The sequence below is a fragment of the Parasteatoda tepidariorum genome, chromosome 4 (assembly GCF_982258835.1).
Source record: "Parasteatoda tepidariorum strain Cologne lab strain chromosome 4, Ptep-v5.0, whole genome shotgun sequence".
NCBI lineage: Eukaryota > Metazoa > Arthropoda > Arachnida > Araneae > Theridiidae > Parasteatoda > Parasteatoda tepidariorum.
This window is the reverse complement of record NC_141758.1, coordinates 29,260,966-29,284,353: the sequence shown is the minus strand read 5'-3', so window position 1 is coordinate 29,284,353 and position 23,388 is coordinate 29,260,966. Positions and strand designations below refer to the sequence as shown.

The following is a 23,388-nucleotide window of genomic DNA, read 5'->3' as shown; positions in this document are numbered from 1 at the left end:
AGATGGGGATTAATAATTTTGTAAAATTTAATCTATTTCTTATTTTAACCTAAAAATTTGAATGTTTTTGGGAGGATGAAAGGTCTTAGATTAACATCGGACCAGAACATTATTAAAATCTGCTTATTTAATAATTAACTCAGATGTTTAAATCGCCTTAATTAAATTCTGCATTTCTTTCAATGTATTAGTTACATGTTATGATGAATGTTTTGCCGATATATTATGCAATTTTTGTTTGTTTAATTGTCTGTTTATTGAAATTGAATACCTTGTTAGTGGACCACTTTAGATAACATAAAATTATGAAAATTGTTTTAATTAATTTCTTTAGAGCAAAAATGTAGTAGATAATTACATATATAATTTTTTCATTATACAATTTATCTTTGAATTACCAAACTAATTTGTGAAAATTATATAAAAAGAATAATTAGAAACTAATAATTACCAACTAATTAGAAAAGTCTACAGTTTTATAAAAATTCAATAAAATAATAGGGAAATTTTAACATATTTAAGTAGCAAAAACTTTTAAAAAAAAAATTAATCAGAGCTTCTAGATCGATGCAGCTTACACAAAAGTTTGGCACAACCAAATGCATTGTTTAGAGATTAAGTTGTAAACAGTGTGCATTTCACCATCCCATAGCTATAAAGAACTAGTAAACTTGGGCAGAAATTTTAATAGTAATGCACTAAATACAAAAAGTAAAAAAATAGAAGTAAAAATAAATACTCAATTGCATAAAAAAAGGAAAAATAATTTTAACCCTAGTAGTGGAAGAAGAAAATAATTTTTAAATATTAGTGATTTAGAGCAGAGTATTATTAAGCTTAGAAACACAATCAAGAGATGTTAGTTCATTTTTTCGCTGGTGGAAGAATAGTAAATATAAATAACTACATAAATAAATTATTGGCTATGTTAATATACATAGAATCTGCATACATCAGTAGTGAGTACGACATTACATCGGAAGACCTAATTAGTTAAATAATATTTTAATTCTGTTATTACACTAGAACTTTGTATATATTTACACACACATAGTACTAGCAATATCGATTTTAATATAAAAAATATAGATTTAAAAATGTCTAATTATCATACAGACTAGGACATCTATTTTGTTTTGTAAGAATAGAGGACAATTTTCTAACCTGTTCAGTTGTTATGAAATATATTTGCTACAAAATATGAACACTTTCTTTTGTTATTAAAACAGCATATTCTATAAATGAACAATTTAAAAGATAAGACAATGCTAAACTAAAAATATTGATTTTTTGGTAAATTACTTTTATGCAATTTTTAAAAATTATATAAAATCTAATCATTTTTAGAAATGATTACATTTAAAAAAAATTTCAGGTTAGCACAACATGCCAATCTTTTAAAAATATAATAAAAATAAATAAAAAGTATATTATTTTCATATTACAGTAGCACCTCGATTACTCAAACCACTTTTACTCCAATATTTCGGTTAACTGAAGTCGATTTCAATTTTATTTTATTTAAAATGAAAAATTGGTTAAATCAACTAAAGGACTATTTTATTGATGGTCCTTTAAACTTATCTTTATACAGCAAGATTACATAAGTGGTTAATTTCAAGCGGGTCAAAAAAAAAAGTTTTATTAGCGGTAGAAGTTTGTGTGGTTTGCTAAAGAAATTTTAAATTATAATTCCATTAACTCACTAATCTTTCCACTATTACTGGTGTAAAATGACTGCATAAAATTAAGATAAATTCACTAGAATAACAAATAAATGTCTTAATAGTTGGTGGAGCTAGTTGCTTTGGTTTGGCGAAATAAATCTGAAAGGTGTCCTTTTTGTTGATTCACTATTTCTAGCATAGTTAAGTTTGGCCGTTCTGACTCCATAAAAATTATATAATTTAATAGGGAAAGAAAATATCAATTTAAAAAAAAACTTGATTTTATTAATCAAATAACTAAAATATTATTTATGAAAATAAGAAAGAAATATTAATGAAAATAATAATGTAAGAAAACTAATTTGCTTATTTCGAGTGAACAAAGGTGGTTCAGTCAGATATTCAAGGTCCTACTGTAATATTGTTAATATACTACTCTATAAAGTTAATTAAAGCACCTATTACAAATTCAGAGATTTAAAAAAAAAATTCCAAACTTTTAAAATAAGAGTGCTAAGATTGTATACACGAAATCTTTAACTTTTGCTTATGACTGGTAATAAGGGCTTGACTTCATTAATATTTTCATCATGCTAAGCATCGTTATCAATAGGTTAATTGTCTTATCTTTCATTGATGTAGTTTTATATTAAATGAAATTTAGGAACATTAGTCCCATGAAAAATTTATAAATACATCACAGTTGACACTGCACTTAATATGAGGGAAAGAAATTTTTTTTTACTTCTTTGCTTTGAGCACTAACACAAGAAAATAAAACACTTGCATAAGTCTATAGCATAAAAACAAATGATCATTTTGCATATGTTTAACTTCACAATCCTAACAGTCAACTTTTCACTACAACGACAATTGATATTTTTTGGCAACCTATTATTCAACTATTTCACAATCCCAACACTAAAACAATTTTTCCTGATAAAAAATATATCACCAGAAAAAATATTTTCTGAAATCAACAACTGTTAAGGTACTAAGACTTGAATTTCACAAGGAATGATTGGTTCAGTATGTATTTTATTACACAATAAAATTATTTTCAAAAGTATTTTTGGCACATAAGATATTACATACATTAGAAGTTTGATTCTATTAAGTAGAGAATGTGGAGCACAAGATATAATGCGGGAAACACAGGAATGCCAACTCAAAGAAGACTAAAATTTATTAGGAAAAAAGATTGAAATGAGTTGGAAAAAAAATATTTGGTGAAAAATTCACGAAGTTAAAAGGTTGGCTGTAATGAATTTAATTGGCAATTAAGTTTAAGAATTAAAGAAATAAAATACTTAACACAATTTTCTTGAGTATTAAGTTTGCAGATTCTATCAAAAAGTATTCAATTGTATTTTACAATACAAGATTATGAGATTACACGGGAAAGTCAATGATTGTTTTTATGGAAAAAATTATTGCAAATTTCTGATTTAAGTTATATAATCCCACAAAATTAATTAAAAAAATGAATTAAATTTTTACTAATATAAAAAAAACATACCAAAATGGAAAAAAAATGTTTTTCTTTTTTTCCCACACACAGAATTTTTGAAATTCTTAAAGTCAATAAAATAAAAACTAAACACTAATAATAATAAATTTTAGGTGAATGAAATATTTTCCATTGAATGGACTTGAATAGCAATTGTTTTTATACTAATCATCAAATATTTAAATAAAAAATGTTGAACAGAAACAGATATTTAATTTTAGATGGTAGTAACATATTTTTAAATTTAAAAATACAGCAACCTAAATAAAATAAAAAATTTAAAAAAATCAGAATACTAAAAAAAAAAGATATTACTAAGAATGAAAATTTCTTTTTTATGATTTAAATACACAAGGAAGCAGTAAATATTGTATAAAAAAAAAAAAGATTCTGATAGGGACTTTTATCAGTAACTTGCTCATTTTAAGAAATTTTCTAAAATGTACAAAAATCAGGAGAATTTTAATTGGACCATGAGAATCTGGCAGAAAGCTAGTAGTCTACTGGAAAAACCAGAAGAGTTGGCAGTGAGGTGAATATTCATGGATAACACAGGCATTTTTGGTCAAAATTAAAAAAAGTACCATAAATAAACAGAGTTGGCATTCCTGACGGAACACTTCAAAGCATATCAGAACTTAAATCTTAAATTAAATAAATGAAAGCAATAAAAAGAAAGGTTTCTTTTCATCGCCACTGGCTTGTAAATACAATATACATTGGAAACCTTAACAAAAAAAGAAAAAAAAATCAATAAATAAATTTAACAATAAGTTGTTTTTTTCCCCCTAAGGAAATACTGTAAAGCATAGCCAAAGGAACCGGTCTCAAATTTTCATACATGTGAAAAGAGAGATAAATTATTTCAGTATTCAATCTTTCCAAAGTCAAAACAAAGCTAAATTAATTTAAATAACTGCTAGGATTTACAATGATAACTATTGTCATATTCCATTACTAATTTTTTGATATGTGAGAGCTTGGTATGCAAATAATTTAACTTTTCTTCAGATTTTTTATAGTTTTCATCTTCATGATAAGCTCTATATTGCTCATATATTTTGGAACTGATATTCTAAAAAGAAAAATAAATACAATTATTATAAAATGCATGTTTAATATTCACAAAAATTGCTTTATATTCACATTTTTTAACTTTCAAACTAAGAAAAAGGTGTCATCGTGCTCATATACTTACGCAAAAAAAATTTGTTTCGATAAATAGAAAAATATTTAGACCTTCGGGAATGTTTATTCCTTGAATAAAAAAACTTCACTTTTTTTAAAAGCAAAAATATAAAGTAAAATTTTATTTTACAAGTTTAATAATGGGACTGTAAAATACAAGTAAAAATATTTATAAATGAAATTCAACAGTTAGGTTTCTTGGAATCTATATGTAAACCTTACTTTTCGTTAATAAATATCCATATTTTCAACATAAACTTTAGGTTAAGTAATTATGGAGATTCCAGAATTTTAGTTTTATAGAGGTTTCATGTTCCAAATTTTACATTTTTAAACTTGAAAAGTAAAATTTATATAAAAATTATGCATATTTACTAGTTTATTACTCAATAAATTATTTTACCCAAAAAAATTAAACTAAGCTCATTCCTACCTACATATGTAATTGTGACAACTCTAAATCAATTAGAAATTTTGAAAAAAGATTTTTCTTGGGGGATAATCTCAAGTGTGTGAAATACAATAAGACAGTGGCATAGTTATGCAATTTTCGGAGGGGGGAGATATCAAAAGTTTCGGTAGGGCGATGGGCCCATGTCCGAGAGTTCGAACCCCGCCGGCCGAAGATAGTAAAGTGACTGATGCACATTAAATCTGCCGAGTCGCAAAAGTCCTCCATGTTCCCACAACAAATCAATACCTCTGGGGGTACTGGATTGGAGATCGATCGTTCTCTGATTCAAGTAAAAAATTACGATCTGTGGATGAATGAATGGGTTCGCCCTATAAACGGGTGCGTCGTATGGTGTGGAAGAAGTCGAATTCTTGGCCATAGATGGCGCCACTGAAAAACAAGAAACGCACACTCTGTCTTAAATTTGCTCGGTTTCACCAAGCAGGCTTGCCCGTGTGGCAAGTGGCATTAGAAACAACAACAACTTAAAGAGGACAAATATATTGAAATTTTTTATAACATTAGTAACAGTCATTATAAAGTTTACATTTCTTTATAAGAACAAGAGGTGACTCTTCAGTTCGATAAATATCGGAAAATAAATTAGTTTAAAATTCAAAATTGTTTAACATTTGAAAACTACACTGTTACCAAGAAATAAATAGCAATCTATGTTTAAATCATTCTATTTTGAAATTCAAACTATAATAGAAGGTAGGAAAACTGGTACTGGATTTGGTTTTTAATTCTATTGAAAAAGTACACTTGCCACCAGAAAAGAATTTGATTACTTAATTCAAATTTTATAAAAATAAATAAATAAATAAATTTTTTCATTACATTTTGATTTCAAAGTAATGGTTTTGAACAAAATATAAACATTAAAATTGCAAATTAAATTATAAATTTGTACAGATAGAGGAGAGAAACATAGATCATAAACATATTTTTTCATGCATTATGATGTTCAATGCAGAACTTATTGCAGTTAAGCAATTATTATGCAGAAAACATATACGATAATAACAGATAATATATAAAATAAAGTAATATATTTGCATTGCATAGTAACTAAATATACTTACCATGTATTCTTCTGAACCTTCTTCATAATTTCGTAAATGATTATTCAGAGACATAAATTTCATTTTTATTTTTTCTATTTTTGAATGTAAAGATAAGTATTCCTGATATTGTGCATTAAAATCATTTTTATACCTAGTTCGTTGATCATAAGACAAAATTTTGGTGTATTTCCTAAAAGAAAAAAAATCATACAATAAATATTTATATAAAATATTTAGTAATTTTCTTGAAAAAATGAAATTTTTATATTTATTTATCATTAATATGTACGGATGCGTAGCCAAATTGTTCAACAAAAAAATAAGCACCCTTTAAGCACTTTTCAAGCTCTCAAATATTTTTAAGGACTTAAAAAAAATATAATTAAGCAGGTTTGGAAAGTTTCTGACAATTGACGGTTTTATCTGATTTTAACAGCCATATAAAAAATTTTTGAGTCATGTAAATCGAATGAAGTTTTCATACGCCGAACTAGATTGGGGTTGAATTAATTGTGAAAACGTTGAATAGAACAATGTGAACAGGATCTTTCTGCATAATTCGTTGTGAAAATCAACATGGTAAAGGAAAAATCTCAATTTCGAAAAGGGAAAATTAAACACGTTTTAAAAACACCCAATGAAAAAAGCACTTTTAAGGGATTTTAAAAACGCTACGTACCCTGATGTACTAAAAAATACTTATATAAGTTATACCATGGAAATCCAATAAAAAGTATATTAATAGTAATTTAATGAGCATTTAATATATATTGGCAAATCCATCTTTTAAGAATGTAGTACAGTTAAACCCCGCTATAATGAACCTTCAAGGGACCGAAATTTTGGTTCACTATATCCGTTATGCAGGCAATTTAACTAATGGTTCCCAAATTCCTCCCTTTTATTACACTTTATTCAAATAAATGACTGAAAAATATTATGTAGTAGCAAAAAATTTGTTATTTTTTATTACTCTTTGTCCTAAGTACAAAAAAAAATTTTTTAATCTTTAGCTGATGAACAATCCTTAAGATCAGATATGGAAACACTTCCCGACTCTCAGATAATTTTTCCTGAATTTCAGTTAGTCCACTTTTTAAACTTGTCTAACCTGCCATTCGAGCACATAAAAGTAATCTCATAAAATCGGTTAGCAAATTCATCGACATTTGTTCAGATACCGGAAGATTCCGGCTTCTTTGAATGCTGAACCACTTCAGTAATACTTCTTCAACGTTCTTGTGATCTGCTTTTCTCAACTTTTTTCTGCCATTTAAGTTCTTTTCATGAGCAGAAATTGTTAATTGCCCATTTTTCCATATGTTAGGAACTGTAGATTTGGATAGTTTATATTCCTGCAAATATCAGCTTGATTACATCCATTTTCAATTTTTCTGATTATGTTCACTTCATCATCAATGGAGAACATTTTACGTTTACTACTCGACATAGTTAAATTTGAGACACTTGTTTGCAGTCCTTCTTTTAACTGCACTGAGAGCAAAAAGGAGTTGAAATTAGGGCCTTATCAACACATATTAGTGTCCAACTCTTTGACCAATAATGAATAATTACTCATTCCCTCTGACAGAAAATGCATATTGATCTCACTGACACCTTACAGGTGCATCATCTGCCTGGGTTGGAAACATCTACTTGATTTGTTTAGGGAAGGAAAAGTAAGATAAAAGAAGCATACAAGAAAAAAATACTTATCGCTACCTTACCCACTATAGATAGTTTTAAAAATCGGAATATGTAATTATTTTGAAGTAGAAATTTCAAAATTATTACAAAAAAATGAAGAAAAAAATCAGTCGAAGACAGAAAAAAGTTCATTATATCCAACTTCATCAATTTTTTGGTTCACTATATCCACAAAAAATAACATCATACAGGTATAGCAAGGCAAGGGACCGAATTTTTCGTTCACTATATCCGGGAGTTCACTATAAACCATGTTCACTATAGCGGGGTTTGACTGTTTTAGCTAATTTTAAAAGGCAAAGAAAAAGTTTTAAAGCTTTTTTGATGATTAAAAACTTATGAAAGTTATTAAAAATTGCAGCAAATGTAAATGACACCAAGACAAATTTTCTGAAAAAATTATTAAAACTGCTCAAATATTTTTTAACTGAGTTACATGCCTTTAAAGACTGCAAATACAACAATTATAAATGCTGGAATGGTCAACATGTAATCATATTTATTAAATATATATATTTAAACATAACACTCCTAAGAACACGATACAGAAATATTTCCTAACCAGAAGCAAAAAAAAATTTTTCCAGAAGAAAAACAGAAAACTTAATTGGTAATACATCACTTACGTCATATAGTCTGGAAGTTCAGGATCAGATTCCGGTGTAGTTGGAGGTAGATTTAGATGAACAAGATCAGGACCTAAAATGGATAATATATTTAATTTTCTTAACCCTTAATTAAATATATATATATATATATATTGTATCCCCTGGTTGAAAGAAGGTGAGTAATTTTTTCACGATTTCACAAAAACCGGATCTTTCACAAAATGTCAGGACAGACCCCTTTTTACGTATAAAAGATTTTTTACATTTCAATATAAAATGTGAAGAAAATACTTTTGATAAATTTGGAGCTTTTTTAAGGTAAAAAAGAAATTTTGAAATAATTCCGCAATTCAAAATAATTTAAATATAGTCGAATCTCGAAGTAACTAGGATTGAATATATTTTCGAAAAACGACCTGTTTGTAATCTCGTAATTTACCTAAGTAAATATTCATTTGGAATAGTTTTTACAATTTCTTTTTAAGTACATCAGTTAAAATTTAATATACTGCCCCTACATACACTAACACTTTGTTGGAAAAGAAGAGATACATCAATTTTTTCTCCAAACAAATTTTAATTTTCCTTATTTTAGCATTAATATTCTGCCAATTTATTAAACACTACTGCCAACAACTCTTTTTGCAGAATAAATAAATATTTTAACAGAACTAGTCTAATGAAAATAGTTTGAAATAGTAATGAAGAGTGCAATATTCAAAAAAATATTATTCAAATTTTATAAATATTTATGCCAAATGAAGATAAACAATATTTTTTTTAAATCTTGGTTAGTTTTAGCTATAAAGCAATACTATTTCTTTCACCTAAAATATTAGGAAGATCAAAAAATCCAAATAAATAGTCTCCAGATCACGCTTATCTCTACAGATTATACCAGATTACTGATAAGAAACTATCCAACGTTCCTAATATTTGTTTTAAAATAACCAAATTGATAAAATTTTAAATGTTCTAATTATGAATTTATTATCTTTAAGTTAAATGCTTACTATCTAGTCGTCACTATTAAACAAAAAACTTTTATTTAAAGCAAAAAATTTTTTTTTGATACTTTTCCTTTCATAGTTTTTTCCAAGAATCAAGTGAGTGAACAGTCGTTCAGAATAGTTCCAGAAAATAGATTTTTCCAGTTTTCACTTTGTTTTTAAAATCTCAATATTTTAAAAAGAAAATATTTTGTGCTGTAAACTTCAAATCAAGCATTTCACAATCAATTATTGAAGATTCACCTGCAATCCCGTGTGGATTTACAATCGCATTTTTGTGAATTATAGTTAAGGATTTTCATAGCTTTTTAATGCTACATTATCATACACGGGAAGTTTCAAATTGATTTTATTGTCCACGAGGTTTTCTCAATCGCAATTTCAACAATTTGGAATTTCCGTAGTTTTTAAATTTAAATTTCATTTTTATTATAATATTTTCATGATCCACGAATTCCGAATCGATCTTTCGATAAAAATTTTGATGTGATAAAGCTCTGCAATATATGAATAGCGCAAGCATTTCTTGAAAACAAATAAATTTGTAAATAATCCTTGTAGTTAAAGGTAATTTGTTTTATACTAAATAGGTAAATAAAGTTAAAATTGCTGATGCCATCACTTCAGATTTCAAAAGTGTGAAAAATGAAAATGATAAAAAAAAAAAAAAAAAAAAAACTCAGCTCAAAATTCTGAAAAATTTTAAATTGTGACAATTATTAAAATGGGATTAAATATTTTTAAGCAATTTAAAAAATTATTTTTAAAAGGTTTTTCAATGAACATTTTTAAAACTATTAGGAGCTACTTTAAAACAAACACATAAATTGAAAAGTTTCAGCAATATAGGGATAAGCCACACTTTAAAAGAAAGAAAACTGTTCTTTAGTATTGTTAACAGATAGGTAATATGCAATTTCCTGAAATTTCTATTCGATAGCAGCATGATAGACAGAAACATCTTGTCAATAAGTGAAGTTTTTGCAAAGAAAATAATAATAATAAATATAATAACTCTTAAAAAAAAAACCTCTCCAGTTCAATTTGAAAATGCGGCTTATTATATTGAGAAAAGCTCTTTAATTCCACAAAAAAAAAAAAAACAATTTAAAAAATAGCACGTTAAGGTAACTTACTATTTGCACCCAAGCTGTCATTGCTATCAGAACAAGACTCTGGAGAGTGAGGAGAGGTACTACAAGAACCATTGGTGGTAGAAGTTACTTTTGATCTGTGAACATAAGAGGATTGGCTAGAACTGTAACCATTCGATTTAATACTATTCACATAGCCATTCACAAGACTTTTTGAGCAAGAGTCACTCTTTAGTTCTTTTCCTTCGTATGGAGTGTTTGAGTCTGGGGAGACCTGAGCCTCAGGTTCCAGAATGGAGTCCCTAACATGACTTAGAGTTTGATTGAGGGAAGACTTTCCTTTCTCACTATTTACAGAGGTTTTAGAGTGCTTCTGATTTGACTCGTCCATCTCATACTTTTTCACAGGTGCTTTATGGAAAGGCTTTTCAGAATTTTTACTTCCTGCGTGAATCAGTCCAGTCGTGTGCTTGCGGATACTCTTCTCCCCGTCCTCCCTGGAGGCATTTCTTAAATTCAGACTAGAGGATGACTGTGAGTCTTCAAGGTGATTTCCTACTGGGTAGCCATCACAGCTATCTTCAGGGGATTTTGGACTTAGTTCATTATTTTGACTACTACTATTCATAGTAGAGGTAATAAAGGGATAGGAGCTCGTTCTGTTTGCAGTAGAGTTGAATTGAATCTTTTCATTAGGTTCTTTCTTTGTGTTTTGATTGATATCTGTACGGGGATAGGGTGATACCCTTTGTTTTTTGGAAGAAAAGCCATCACAGCTACTGCTAGGAGATTTAGGGTTGAAAATTTCATCTTGTTCAACTCCATTTGTACTAGGAGAATATGTGTCTTTACGACCCATGTTAGTTATAGTCAGATGGAGTTTTTCACTAGAGTCCACAGGTTCACTTTTAGCACTAGAACTGTAATTATCAGTGCGGCTGTAATGAGATATTCTTTGCTTCTTTGCACGAGGTTCTTGACCCACCGAAAATGTTTCGCTTGGTAATCGCTTCTGGAAATAAAATAAAAAAGAATTTGAACTCTTGAAAACATAGATTACAAATATGTATATATCCACTTGAAATTACAAATATTGAACTAAAATTTATTACATATTAACAATAGAATTTTGTCACAGAAACATTTGTAAACGTATGTCAAGTTTTTTCCACATAAGAGAAAATAGACATCACTATTCGCACTGGTCTTTTCATAAAAAGACTAGAAAACAAAATTATTACCAATGTTCATGACCATAACTAATAGATATCCTTACTAAAACTAAACTCAGTGGCGACAGCCCATAGAGGGCCATGACCTTACTGTGTCCATCTCAGTTTTCTTGACCTTGGGCTCTGGGATGCAGGAGCAGATTAAGTTGTCAGCTGAACATAATATGACATAATCTTAATTCAGTATTGCCACCCATTTTTCCGAAACGCTAATAAATTTTGACATCCTACCCATTAAAAAAAAGATTTTTATCCTTCAAAATGTTTAAAAATATTTTTTTAAAAATTAATTCATGTCTTCCTAAGCTATTTAAATTGTGCAGAATGTAATGGCCAATACATTCCTCTTTATAATTTTAGTTTTACAGCAATTTCGATGAAAAATGTCTTAGATATGCACCCTTTTAATGTGTTTAAATTAACATGCACTTCCTCATCCTTGTTTTCTAACAATGAGAAAAATATGTTTTAAAATCAATTTAAGCAAACATAATTTAGATGATCTGAAATCTGCAATACTCATTATCTCAAAGTACCCAACACTACTGATTACTGACATTATCCTTTATTATCATGAAAAGATTTATAAGAATCTGATTTACAAAACAAAGGGACCTAGATTATTTTCAAAATTTCTACAAACTAAACTGAAAAGCATTATTTTGAGTTTTTTTTTTTTTTAAATTGCACAATTCTTTCAATGATTTAACAAATCCTTTTGCTGTTTTCCAAGTATTTTTATTTATTAGCCATTACTGCATTAACTAATTTGTTAATGTTTGTAATCGCTATCTGAATTTTGTGTTATGAAAATGTAAATAAATGGAAACACAAAAAAATGTAACTAGATGTTACTATAAGATTAAATTTATAAAGGTGTTTCAAAATAACTTTAATTATATTACAATTATGTTTAACATTAATGACATTTATGACAATCTCTGTTTAAGCTTTTATCCTTAAACACACATAAATATACATATATAAGCCTTATCACCAAATAAATCATGTGTATCAATACTAAGATTGCAAAGACAATACATGTACAAACATGTTAAAGGAAGAATTTGAGTAGGCACCATATTTTTAATACATATTGATACATAGTTGACAAATTTAAATTAACAGAATACCAAATTTTTTTTGGGGGAAGATAAAATTTAAACAACTTAGATTTTGTTGTAGAACAGATGTTTTAAAAGAATTATATTTGTTTCTTACATAAGCATATTTTTAATATGAATTGAACAGGGTGATGCAAATCAAAACACTCTAAAGTAAATAATAATAAAACAGAGAAATGAAGATTTGTCATGCAATAGGAAGCCTTTGACAAATTTAAAACATTTAACTAACCTGCGCAGGAGAACTACTAGGAGGTGTTGGTATAGGCGGTGACTCATTTGCTGCATTGCTTAAAACTTGTTGCTTTCTCCTGAAAAAATAATTATATTTTTTTAGTTTAGAACGAAACACTAATTTAAAATAAAAATATAATATCTAAGAGGAAAAAGAAGTATAATTTAAAAGATTATGTGCATTTCTTTCCAAATTGTTCCATTAGGTCATGTCATACGTAACTTTCATTACTTCGTCTAGCTTCTGTTACTTTAAACCAAAAGGTTTTGATTATGATTTATCCATAATTATTACTATTTCATGGTCAAGATTACAGAATTACTGTTAAGCATTAAAAAAAATTAGTTTGAGAAATTTTGTATTAACCTGTCTTTTTTCCCATTTCACTACAAAGAGTTATAAAATTTTGTAGTTAGCAACTAATCTGTGATATATTTTTCTACTCTTTGAATAATTCTACAAATAATAAATAAAAATCATTGATTCCAAGTAATCAAGTTAACTTTACCATTTTTTAACGAGGGATAAAATTCAGTGTTTTTAATTTGGTACCTTTGTGCCTAAGTGTTACTTTTTTTATTTATTTAATAGTAAAATAATGCATAATTTTATTAATGTTGACTTTATATTAAGTCGGTATTAATAAAATTATGCATTATTTTACTATTAAATCTATTATTATTCTATAATGTAAAAATCCTTTTTAATTCAAATTAGTTTTCGGTATTCACGTAATATCTTGCACACCATTTTTGTTAAATCTTAAAATAAATTTGGAACTGGTCCAAATTTGAATGTTTTTCATGTATTGCATACATTAAGATACATGTGCATTTTGTCTATTTATTAATAATCAATTACTAAAAAAATATAATTTTAAAAGGTACAAAAATAAGTGACTCCGCTTTGGTGAGAATGGTCGACGAGATAATGCGTTAATCACCTCGTTTTTTCCAAGTGAGAGTTAAAGAAATGAGACATAGAATTAATCCTATAAAGAATTTAGTAGTATAGACACCTTAAAATTGTGTTAATATGAATTTTACTCATAATTGAACTCATAGCAGATAACTAGTTCAGATAGTTGGCACCTCTGCTTTAAATATTAAGTATACTTTCTTTCTAGAATCTTCTGTTAAGAAAAATATGCTGTATACCAATGGTTGCTATTTATGCAAAAGCTTTGAATCCTAGATATAAAGATCTACTCAAAATATGAGGTATTCTCAAAACAGGAGTTATTCACAAATTTATAAGAGTGGCAGAGAAAGAATCCTAAGTGCTACTCAATTTATAACATAAAATTACATTTTAAAAATGACTAACCTTCGAATAATATCCAATTCATCTTGGGTAACAAATTTCCAATTATCTTGAACTTCATTCCAGCAATAATTGGCAAGATTATATACATTTCCTTTCAACAAACCCACTTGACTCAAAATAGCACCAATTCCTTTTCTATCCTTATCTCTGATACCCTCTAAATACGAAAAAATTCAAATATTAAAGAGATAAATTCATATACTATTATCCACATAAACTTAGTAACTTTGTTTATTAAATTAATTAGGAAGTAATGGCACATACAAATTAATGTTTCAGTTTTGTTTCTATAAGTATAAATACACTGGAAATATTGTACCATGTGTGAGAATATCTCCATTATATATTACTACATAAAATATTTTTAATTATATCTGTGAAGAAAAAAAAACCTATAACTATAAAACAAACGATAATAGCCGACTGTTCCTCACATAACCTAGAATTGCCCTAATCAGGATGATAATTCGTCCTTAGAATACCAAAAATAAGGACAATACAAGAAAATGAAAAATAAATAACAAATATGGAAACATGTCAAGAAAAATCAATGTTTTAAAGACCTAAAAAACATTTTTGAATTGGGCACTTTTTAATGATTTTAAGAAATAGTACAAAATCTGCTCTAACAATGAAAACAATAATAAAATAAGCTTATTTCTAAAATAATTTTTATTGATGTCATAAAAGAGATAAGAACCTAAAATACCATATTACATATAAATCATAAAATCTCTTAAATAGCATTTTGTTATGCACTAAATTTTCTGTTTATTGGGGTTTGCTTGTTTAATAAGGAAATATAACCATGTACTGGAGAAAGAGAGAAAAAGGAAGATTGTTATTGTTACATTTCTAAGAAAAAACTCTTAAATGATCTTTTTACGTATTTATATGAAGCTTAAACTTTTTTGAGCTTCATATTAGATTAATTTCTTTATTTTTAAGCTTAGGTTATAATTCTTTGTACTTCAGAAAAAATTGCATATTAAACAATCGAAAGTTTAATTTCTTAAATGTTTTCAATGGCCGTTTTAGAGGCAGTCTTCCTCGAGCTTTGACTAATGAGTCTGTGTTACCTGGAATTTTAACTTTCGTATTGTTTTAGAACTTATATCTACCAAGCTTACTCTCATTTCAAATACAGAATAAAAGGAATTTACTAAATAATGCACATGTTTTAGAGTAGAATTTGGAATTGCAACTTGTTATGCCAATATTTGACTTGGAGATATTTAAAAACTAAAAGAAAAGGAACTTTGAAACATGTTGACTTCATAAGAACAAAATTAAGTAGATTATTAGAAACATTTTATTGAATGAAAAAATGCAATATAAATGCAACCATAAATTTTACATAAAATAAAAAACTTTCTATTTTGAGTCTTTTTTTCTTTATAAATTCAAAAATCCTTTTTATAAATCCTTTCTGGTTTTTCTTTATAAAAAATAATTGATATAATATTATTGAAGCAAATAAATTGCATCAAATTTAAAATTGATATTTCATGAACGTTTAAAAAAAATCTCTTAACATTGATAGTAGGAGGTCCAGATGATATCACAGCATTACCACACAAATCACTTTGATTTGTTAAAACTAATTATTCTTACTGAAATCGTTGAAAATACTTAATTGCGAAAAAAATCTGCCCTTGTTTTACACTTTTACTTTACTTTTAAAAAATTTCAAATGATTAAGCAGCAGACAGTTGGAAACACACACAAAAAAAGGATACTTTTCTTTTAAAAAAAGTTGATTTTTCCAGTGACAATAAAGACACAGTTAATTATATGAACAGTCCGAAATTATTATTATTTGAAAAGGATTCAATATAGCGGAACCACAGAAAGCTGTATCAATAGTTTCTATTGGTAATAAAAGGATTAAATATATAATTAAAGCATTAAATGCGATATAAGCACTTGTCACATACATCGAGAATTCAAAATTTCTAGCAATTGCAATATCCCCCCAACCAAGAAACAACACTTTATGATCATAGTACATTTTACTTCAAATGTTGATAAGAAATGCAGATTATAACAACAAGAGTACCTAAAGAGTTTTAGAATCAGTCTTTTCGTATTTTTATACATAAAAATAATCAAAACAGATTAAAATAAATTAAAAATTAGACACCAGTTTTTATTTTATGCACCAAACACTGAATAAGCTTTTCTAATATAATTATAATTTGTACAGACTATTGATAATTTGAAAAATTGTATACTAAATCACAGGCCTAGATTATCGTTTTTAAATTGTACAATTTAAAAATTTTAAGATAATTTTAACAATGGGACTTTAAAAATAATATTCTAATATATTAAAAGCTATAAACCATTTTATCATACAAGCCACATTAACAAAAAAAAAATTAATTTTATACTAACCACTCATAAGTCTCACTATTAGTTCTGGTCGCTTGTAAGGTCGAATTGCTAGTATATGAATTATTCTATCTCTGTAACAAAATAAAATGTATATAATTTTAAAAGATTGTTTTACAAACAACAATTTTAAAAATATTATTAAAAAAATTATTAAAACTAACCTTATGGGTTGACGTAAGAGTTCGGGACTAGAAGTAAAAGTTTTTTTAGGTTGTGGAGCTTTCTGAAACCGGTTCATTTCTGGTAATTTTTTTGGAGGAATACTAGGACTATTGTTACTGTTATTTGAGCTGCCATTTGACATGCCATTTGTAAGTTTAATAGGATTTTTATTGAGCATTGTTGAACTAGGTGGACTATGGTGTGGTTTAACAGGGTTGACAATCAGACCTGGTCTCTTTACTTTCACTTTACGCCCTAAAAAAGTTATTCAAGTTTAAAGCATAATTTATAACATTTCCATAATAATACTAAATACTTAATTTATAAAATATCATTATAAATAGATAAAGTGGTAGCAAATATTCAGATGATTTTTCAACAATAATAATAACAAAATTAACTAAGACAATGCAATTCATTATGAGGACCAACAAAAGATAATTTGCATCAAAGAGCGTAACTTTATTACATATTGCAAAAAGAAAAAACATTTGAACTCATATGAAAAATGAAAAGCAGCTATGAGTCTTATTCAAAAGAAGAGACTTGATGTTTTAGTCAGACATTTCTATTCATAATATTTAAAAAAAAAATTATAAAATAAATAAATAAAAAAAATCACTTAGTGTAGAAGTCAACAGCCGCCCTAAGACAAGAAAAATCTAACAAATATTTTATACCTTGCACCAAATTAATAAATCTGTAATATGTAAACACTAAATATGAAATTGAACAAACAAATTTTTAAAGTAGTAATTCTACATATCTCTATAAATTTCTTATATCTGTAGAATTATGTTAATCTATATAATTTGTATTGCTACTTTAAAAATCATACAAAACAAACTCATTTATTAAAGTTTCTAATTTAAAAAAAAAACAAAACAGATTACTGAAAAAGTTTTTTGTTGATTAAAACTCTAGTTAACTCAATGCACTGGCATTAATTAAGAAAATAATAAACGCAATTTTAATTTGAAAGTTAGATTAAAGAGAAATAAAGTATTGCAATTATAAGCTATTTATGTTTGTAAAACATAGACACATTTTACCAACTAAAAAAAAAAATAATAATAAATAAATAAATAAAGGTAAACTTTGAGCTATATATTGAACTAAATTACTCTGAATTATTTCATATTTTGAAGAATTCTAACTTAGTTAATGACATTTTTAGTATTAGCTTGTATTTTCTAGACAATATTTATAAAGGAGCTTTTAGTAAAATACTTAAATACAGTATACAACAGAATATTTGAAGATAGCAAAATTTGAATAAAATTAAATAAGATGAATTTGAATATATATATCTACATTATATAAAACGCTAATGCGTATGTATCAATAAAACTGATGATATTTATTTTCCCGCATTGGCAACAGTTTTCATTTTTAATTTATAGGATTCGGCGCGCAAGAGCACGTAGTGAGCATCATATGGCTAATCTATATTATATAAAACGCTAATACGTTTTAATTGATAGGCTTCGGCACACAAGAGTACGTAGTGAGCATCATATGTCTAATAGGATGAATTCTCTCCGAATTATCAAACCAATTCTCGCAAAATTATCTTCATCGAAGCCGATGCTTTACATCCGGCGTTCAGTACTATTTCATATTGTTTTATATCACATGGTTTTAGCCCTCTGGTGGGAAAGACTTTAAAACAAAACTTACAACAGTTACTTTTCTCAACAACTGAAATTTAGAATAGTGTGATTGCGAAAAATATGCGAACTGTTTGCAATTTCAAATTAATATTGAAATGCACAGGTTTAGAATTTTCTACAGTGAAAAGTTTTCGGAACTTCAGTGTTCAAAAAAGTATTCAAAAGCTAGACGTGAAGAACGTATCCAATGAGCGAGAAAAGTGAGCATCGGATTGCGAAGCAATCCGAAATGAACTGCGAAAGCAGTTCCGGGGGTAGGCGAGCGCCAGCGAGCAGGGGGCGAAGCCTCCTAGTATATATATATATAAAAAAAGGAATTTTACAAATACTTACCAAGGTGAGCACCAGCAGGTTTTATAACTTTTGTGCTATAAAATGTAAAACACATATTAACTATTTTCATACAATTTGTAAAATAAATATTTTTTATTATTTTAAAAAATATATTAACAGCAATTTTCAGATTATAAATACAGTGTATCTTAATTTAAATTGAAATAAAAATGAAATTCAAAATCAAGATAAGTCAAATTTAACAATACATTAACATAAAGGCACAATAGCCATTTTTTAAAAAAAGGGTATCTCTGGCATTTAATATTTATGTAATAAAACTACGTACATGTAAATAGCGATTTTGTGTTATACTTTTATTGTTAACGTCACTTTTGAGCTATCATTAAAAAGCTATTAGCTATGGTCAGTAATTCCTTCTGGATCTTAATTAAGGAAAACAAAAAGAAATTTAAACAGATTTAATATTGCAAGTAACATCTAATGCAATATCAACAAATAGAATGCAACATAGTGCATAAAATATTTTGTACACTACATGTACAAATACATTTATTCACTTTAATTTTTTTTGAACAATAAAAATGTTTTTAAACTAAATTACAAAAAAATATATTTTTAAATGATAAATACTAATGAGTTGAAATTTTATTAGTTAACTCATTAGCAAAAAAAAGGCGCCTTATTTTTAAATTTCACCGAATTTATTTTTAGTATAATTTTATAATAAAAATATACAAACTACAAGATTATTCATTTAAATTCAGTAATAATACAAAAAAAAAAAAAAAACTATGCAACAATGTTGCAGAAATTATGAGTAGATTAAGTGCACTAATATAGATAAACTTAATTTTTTTTTATATAAAGTATCACCAAGAAGCTTATTAAAGATATTTATTTCAAAATAAATAAACAGACAAAAAAACAGACCATGATTTGTTTTTCTCTTTCTCAACAGCAGCCATTTTAACTCTTGTATTTTCATAGCTGTCTTCATTAGCATGAATGTGCATTTTAAGGTGCATACATCCTAAAGAATCTAATGATCTATGGGGGAAAAAAAGAAATTAAAGTTGTATTTTTCATAAGAAAATTCATTTTCATACTGTGATTAAACAGGTCTTAAAAACGTTCAATTGTAAAAATATTCCTTAACCCTCTCCAATTTAGTAAGCAAATTAAAATTGTGCTAACCTCAAGCAATACTTTTCAGTTATCAAACAGAGACTTTTCCTTAGTACCTTTTTCCCAATAATACAAGAAAACTCATAATTATTTAGCCAACTTATGAAACACAATAAAGTGTATACCTTAGACATCAGTACTTTTTTCCATAACAAAAACAAAAATTTATATATGTAACCAGTGAACAGAAGAATAATAGCTGTGAATGGTCTCCAAAGCAGTTGCCCTATCTATCCTGCCTTATTATGAAGAAATATCTGACTGTATAATTTTCTGGGTTTGATGGAATGGAATGGGTGTGGGAAGAAAAGTTACTTGGCTGGTAAGTCATTGATTATTCGGTAATGTACAATCTGAATCGGGGAGTTTTAAAATGCTTTTATAGTATGATTGGATTATCCATTCAATATTTCCAATGGAAATTCATTCACTTTTTATAACTTGAACAGCAGACTCAATTTTGGGTTTACGACTACTAATGTTCAACTCTGTAACCTTGTAATTCTGAACCCAATCCAGAAGACAGGATAACTCCTGGATCAAGTATTGGGTGAAATTTGTCCTCGAGGACTTTTCAATGGAACTAACATGTATTTACATGGAGAAGAAAACTATGAAAACTTCCAAGAGATAGCCTGACAGCAAGGGGACTCTAAGCCATGATCCGTCTACCAGTGGATATTTTACGTCAGCACTGTGGTCGGCATGAGCCGGGTGCAGAATTTGTATGAACCAGCCAGTGCTGGGATTCCAACCCGGATCACCACATTGGAAGGCGAATGCTCTAAATTCATTAACTTTTTGAGTTTAAACAAGTCTTTAAAACTAGGGATGAACCGAATAGTGATTTGGCCGAATAAACAAAAATTCAACTGAATAGTAACACTTTTTTCTTAAAATTATAAATATTTTTTATATAGAAATACTTTTTAGGCATTATTGAAAAATAATCAAAACTTTGCTGTACTATTGGTATGGAATAAAGGAAAAAAAATTTTAATAGAAATGTTTAGGATAATAAAGATAAGTAGATATTACAATGCTTAGAAATATTTAAGATAAAAAAAAACTGACAAACAGTTAAATAAGTATTAAAGTAGAAAAAAAATCTTACATCTTAAAACAAAACTTCAATGCTAAAAATATTTTTCGGGAATTTTTTTTTTCCTTCATAAAACAAATAATGTCAACCAGAAACGTTTGCTTTTATGCCAGCACTGCATTTTTATAAAGATTTTATACAAAAACAAAAAAATAAATTATACAAACCAATTTCAGAAAGAAAATTTTAAAGCTAAACATAGCAGGTTTTCCAATTATCATATTTTCAAGAAAAAAGTGAAGATTGAAATCTTATTGAGACTCTTTATTAGGTGTCATAATAAAAACGTCTATAAAAACCTAAGATTTTTGAAAGAGAAAATACTAGATAAAAATCGTTCTTAGTTTTGAAGGATAGAAAAAAATCAAAAGAGAAACAAAAATTTTTTTTCCTTAGTTCTGAACAATAACTTTAACTTTGAGAATCACAGTATTCTATGTTACTAGTTATCTGTTTTAACTATACAAAAAAGTAACAATAAAAGAATCAAGTCTATTCGAAACGTTGTTAACATACTTCGCTTTAGTTAAATCAGAAAAACAAAAAAGAAAAAAAAAGTTCTCAATTTTTAAAATATAAAGTGCTGAAAAAACGATGCATCAACTTGCCCGAGGAAAAAAAAAATTATAATAATCAGCATCAAAAAACTAATGCTTTAATATAAAGTAATCTAGATTCAATTCTGAAAATTTCGCTTTTTCATGTATCTTTCAGAACATAAATTAACAAGCTTGAAATAGAACTTAATTATGTGAAAAAACTATTTCTAACAACATACATTAATAATTAAGATTTTAGAATATTCCTTATTAAATCTATTAAAATATCCCAAGAATAATTTTCTAAATAATACTTAAAAGAATATTCGGTAAAAGAGCCGAATACTGAATAGTGGCCGAATATCTATTACATTCCCATCAAAAACTAAAATATTTAAATCGCTTGCCACTTAATCAAATAAAATTTGTGCTAATCTGAAACAATATTTTTTATCGAACTCATACTGCGCAATGAAAACTAATACATACAAATTATATAGATCAGTTCTGTTGTAGTCTATGGCCTTTGATTGGTTTTAGAAATCAGTAAATTTTTTTTTAAGTGCTGAGGTACGTTACTTATTTCTATATCGCAGTTTTGCTATGAAAATAATAGCTGGATTTATAAAATTCCTCGGACATGATGAAATGCTTTTGAGGTATAACTGGATTATCCCTTTAATATATTAAACACGAATAAAAAAATAAAATAACTATGTAAGCTAACCTTTAACTTTATCTAAAAATGCTTTTTGGTATTTTTCTGTGATATTTACCTAATTGAGAAACAGCGTGGGCATAAACATTTGTAAAATGATAATTTTTCAACAAATTTTCCCAGCAAGATAATCAGAAGATAAGTTTTTAAACAAAATAATGTTAAGATATCACATATTTTACTGAATTTTATCTCAATTCAGATTTTAATTTAACTAAATTAATCTAATCATTATTTTAATTTAACTGTTTATTCATTGTTTCTTTAGACTTAAGATAAAGGCCTTTAAAATTCAATGGATTCACATTCTTACCTTGTCTTTGGTAAACATCTGAAAGGAACTACATGTCTTATTACTACAGGAACTACATGTCTACCTCTCTTATTTCCAGTCCGTTTTTTCGATTGTAAGAATAGTCCCAATTAAGGGTTTTCAAATAACTTTTAAACACTGTCTTTAACACTAGAGAGACTGAAACTTAGTATATACCTATATTGCCCAAAAGCAGTCAAAATGACTGAATTGTGAAAGAATAACTAATGTGTAAAGAAATTTGTTTAAAATTACTTTTTATATTATTTACAGTTATATAACAAGTTATTAGTAAATATTAACAATAAAAAAAAATTATACATTGCACAAAATTCTAAGACATTGTGTCATTATATACATAAATGTGTTTTTCTAATTGAAATTAAAAAGCAGTTAAAATGACTTCCTTGGGCAATCTAGCGTTAATAAGCATAGATGGGTCATAGATTTCATCGTTAACACTTTTGATTGGTGGAAATATTTAAACCTTTTATTGGATTCTTACTCTTAACCTAAGATGATTGATTTTTTTTAACTTTTAAGGGAGTTGCATTTTTTTAGGACAGTCAAAAAACAATTTCTGAATTGACAAAGAAAATTAAATTGTGAAATCCCACTTCGTTCTTAATCTCTTACAGTATGTTTGCTTTATATAGAGTGCGTATAAAATTTATTAGTTAACTTTCCCTATTGATCTTTTAAAATTTAACAATAAATATGTTATGAATCTTGTTCATCACCACTAATTTCATTCTTTATTGTACACGGACATAGAGCTAC

The 23,388-nt window shown here is 27.1% G+C and overlaps 1 protein-coding gene across 1 annotated transcript in view; it reads right to left on the bottom strand.

Annotated features, from left to right (window-relative positions):
• Window positions 1-2,309: 2,309 nt before the first annotated feature.
• The window catches only part of Su(Tpl) (Suppressor of Triplolethal), a 91,836-nt gene continuing 70,757 nt past the window's right edge, over window positions 2,310-23,388 (bottom strand). The window contains exons 4-13 of the mRNA XM_016048019.4: window positions 19,682-19,798; window positions 18,788-18,822; window positions 16,781-17,036; window positions 16,620-16,690; window positions 14,223-14,379; window positions 12,894-12,972; window positions 10,348-11,317; window positions 8,220-8,292; window positions 5,905-6,076; window positions 2,310-4,252 (exon numbers count right to left, since the gene is read on the bottom strand). Coding sequence (XP_015903505.1) covers window positions 4,097-4,252; window positions 5,905-6,076; window positions 8,220-8,292; window positions 10,348-11,317; window positions 12,894-12,972; window positions 14,223-14,379; window positions 16,620-16,690; window positions 16,781-17,036; window positions 18,788-18,822; window positions 19,682-19,798 — 2,086 coding nt within the window. The 3' untranslated portion in view covers window positions 2,310-4,096. The remainder of the gene's footprint in view (window positions 4,253-5,904; window positions 6,077-8,219; window positions 8,293-10,347; window positions 11,318-12,893; window positions 12,973-14,222; window positions 14,380-16,619; window positions 16,691-16,780; window positions 17,037-18,787; window positions 18,823-19,681; window positions 19,799-23,388) is intronic.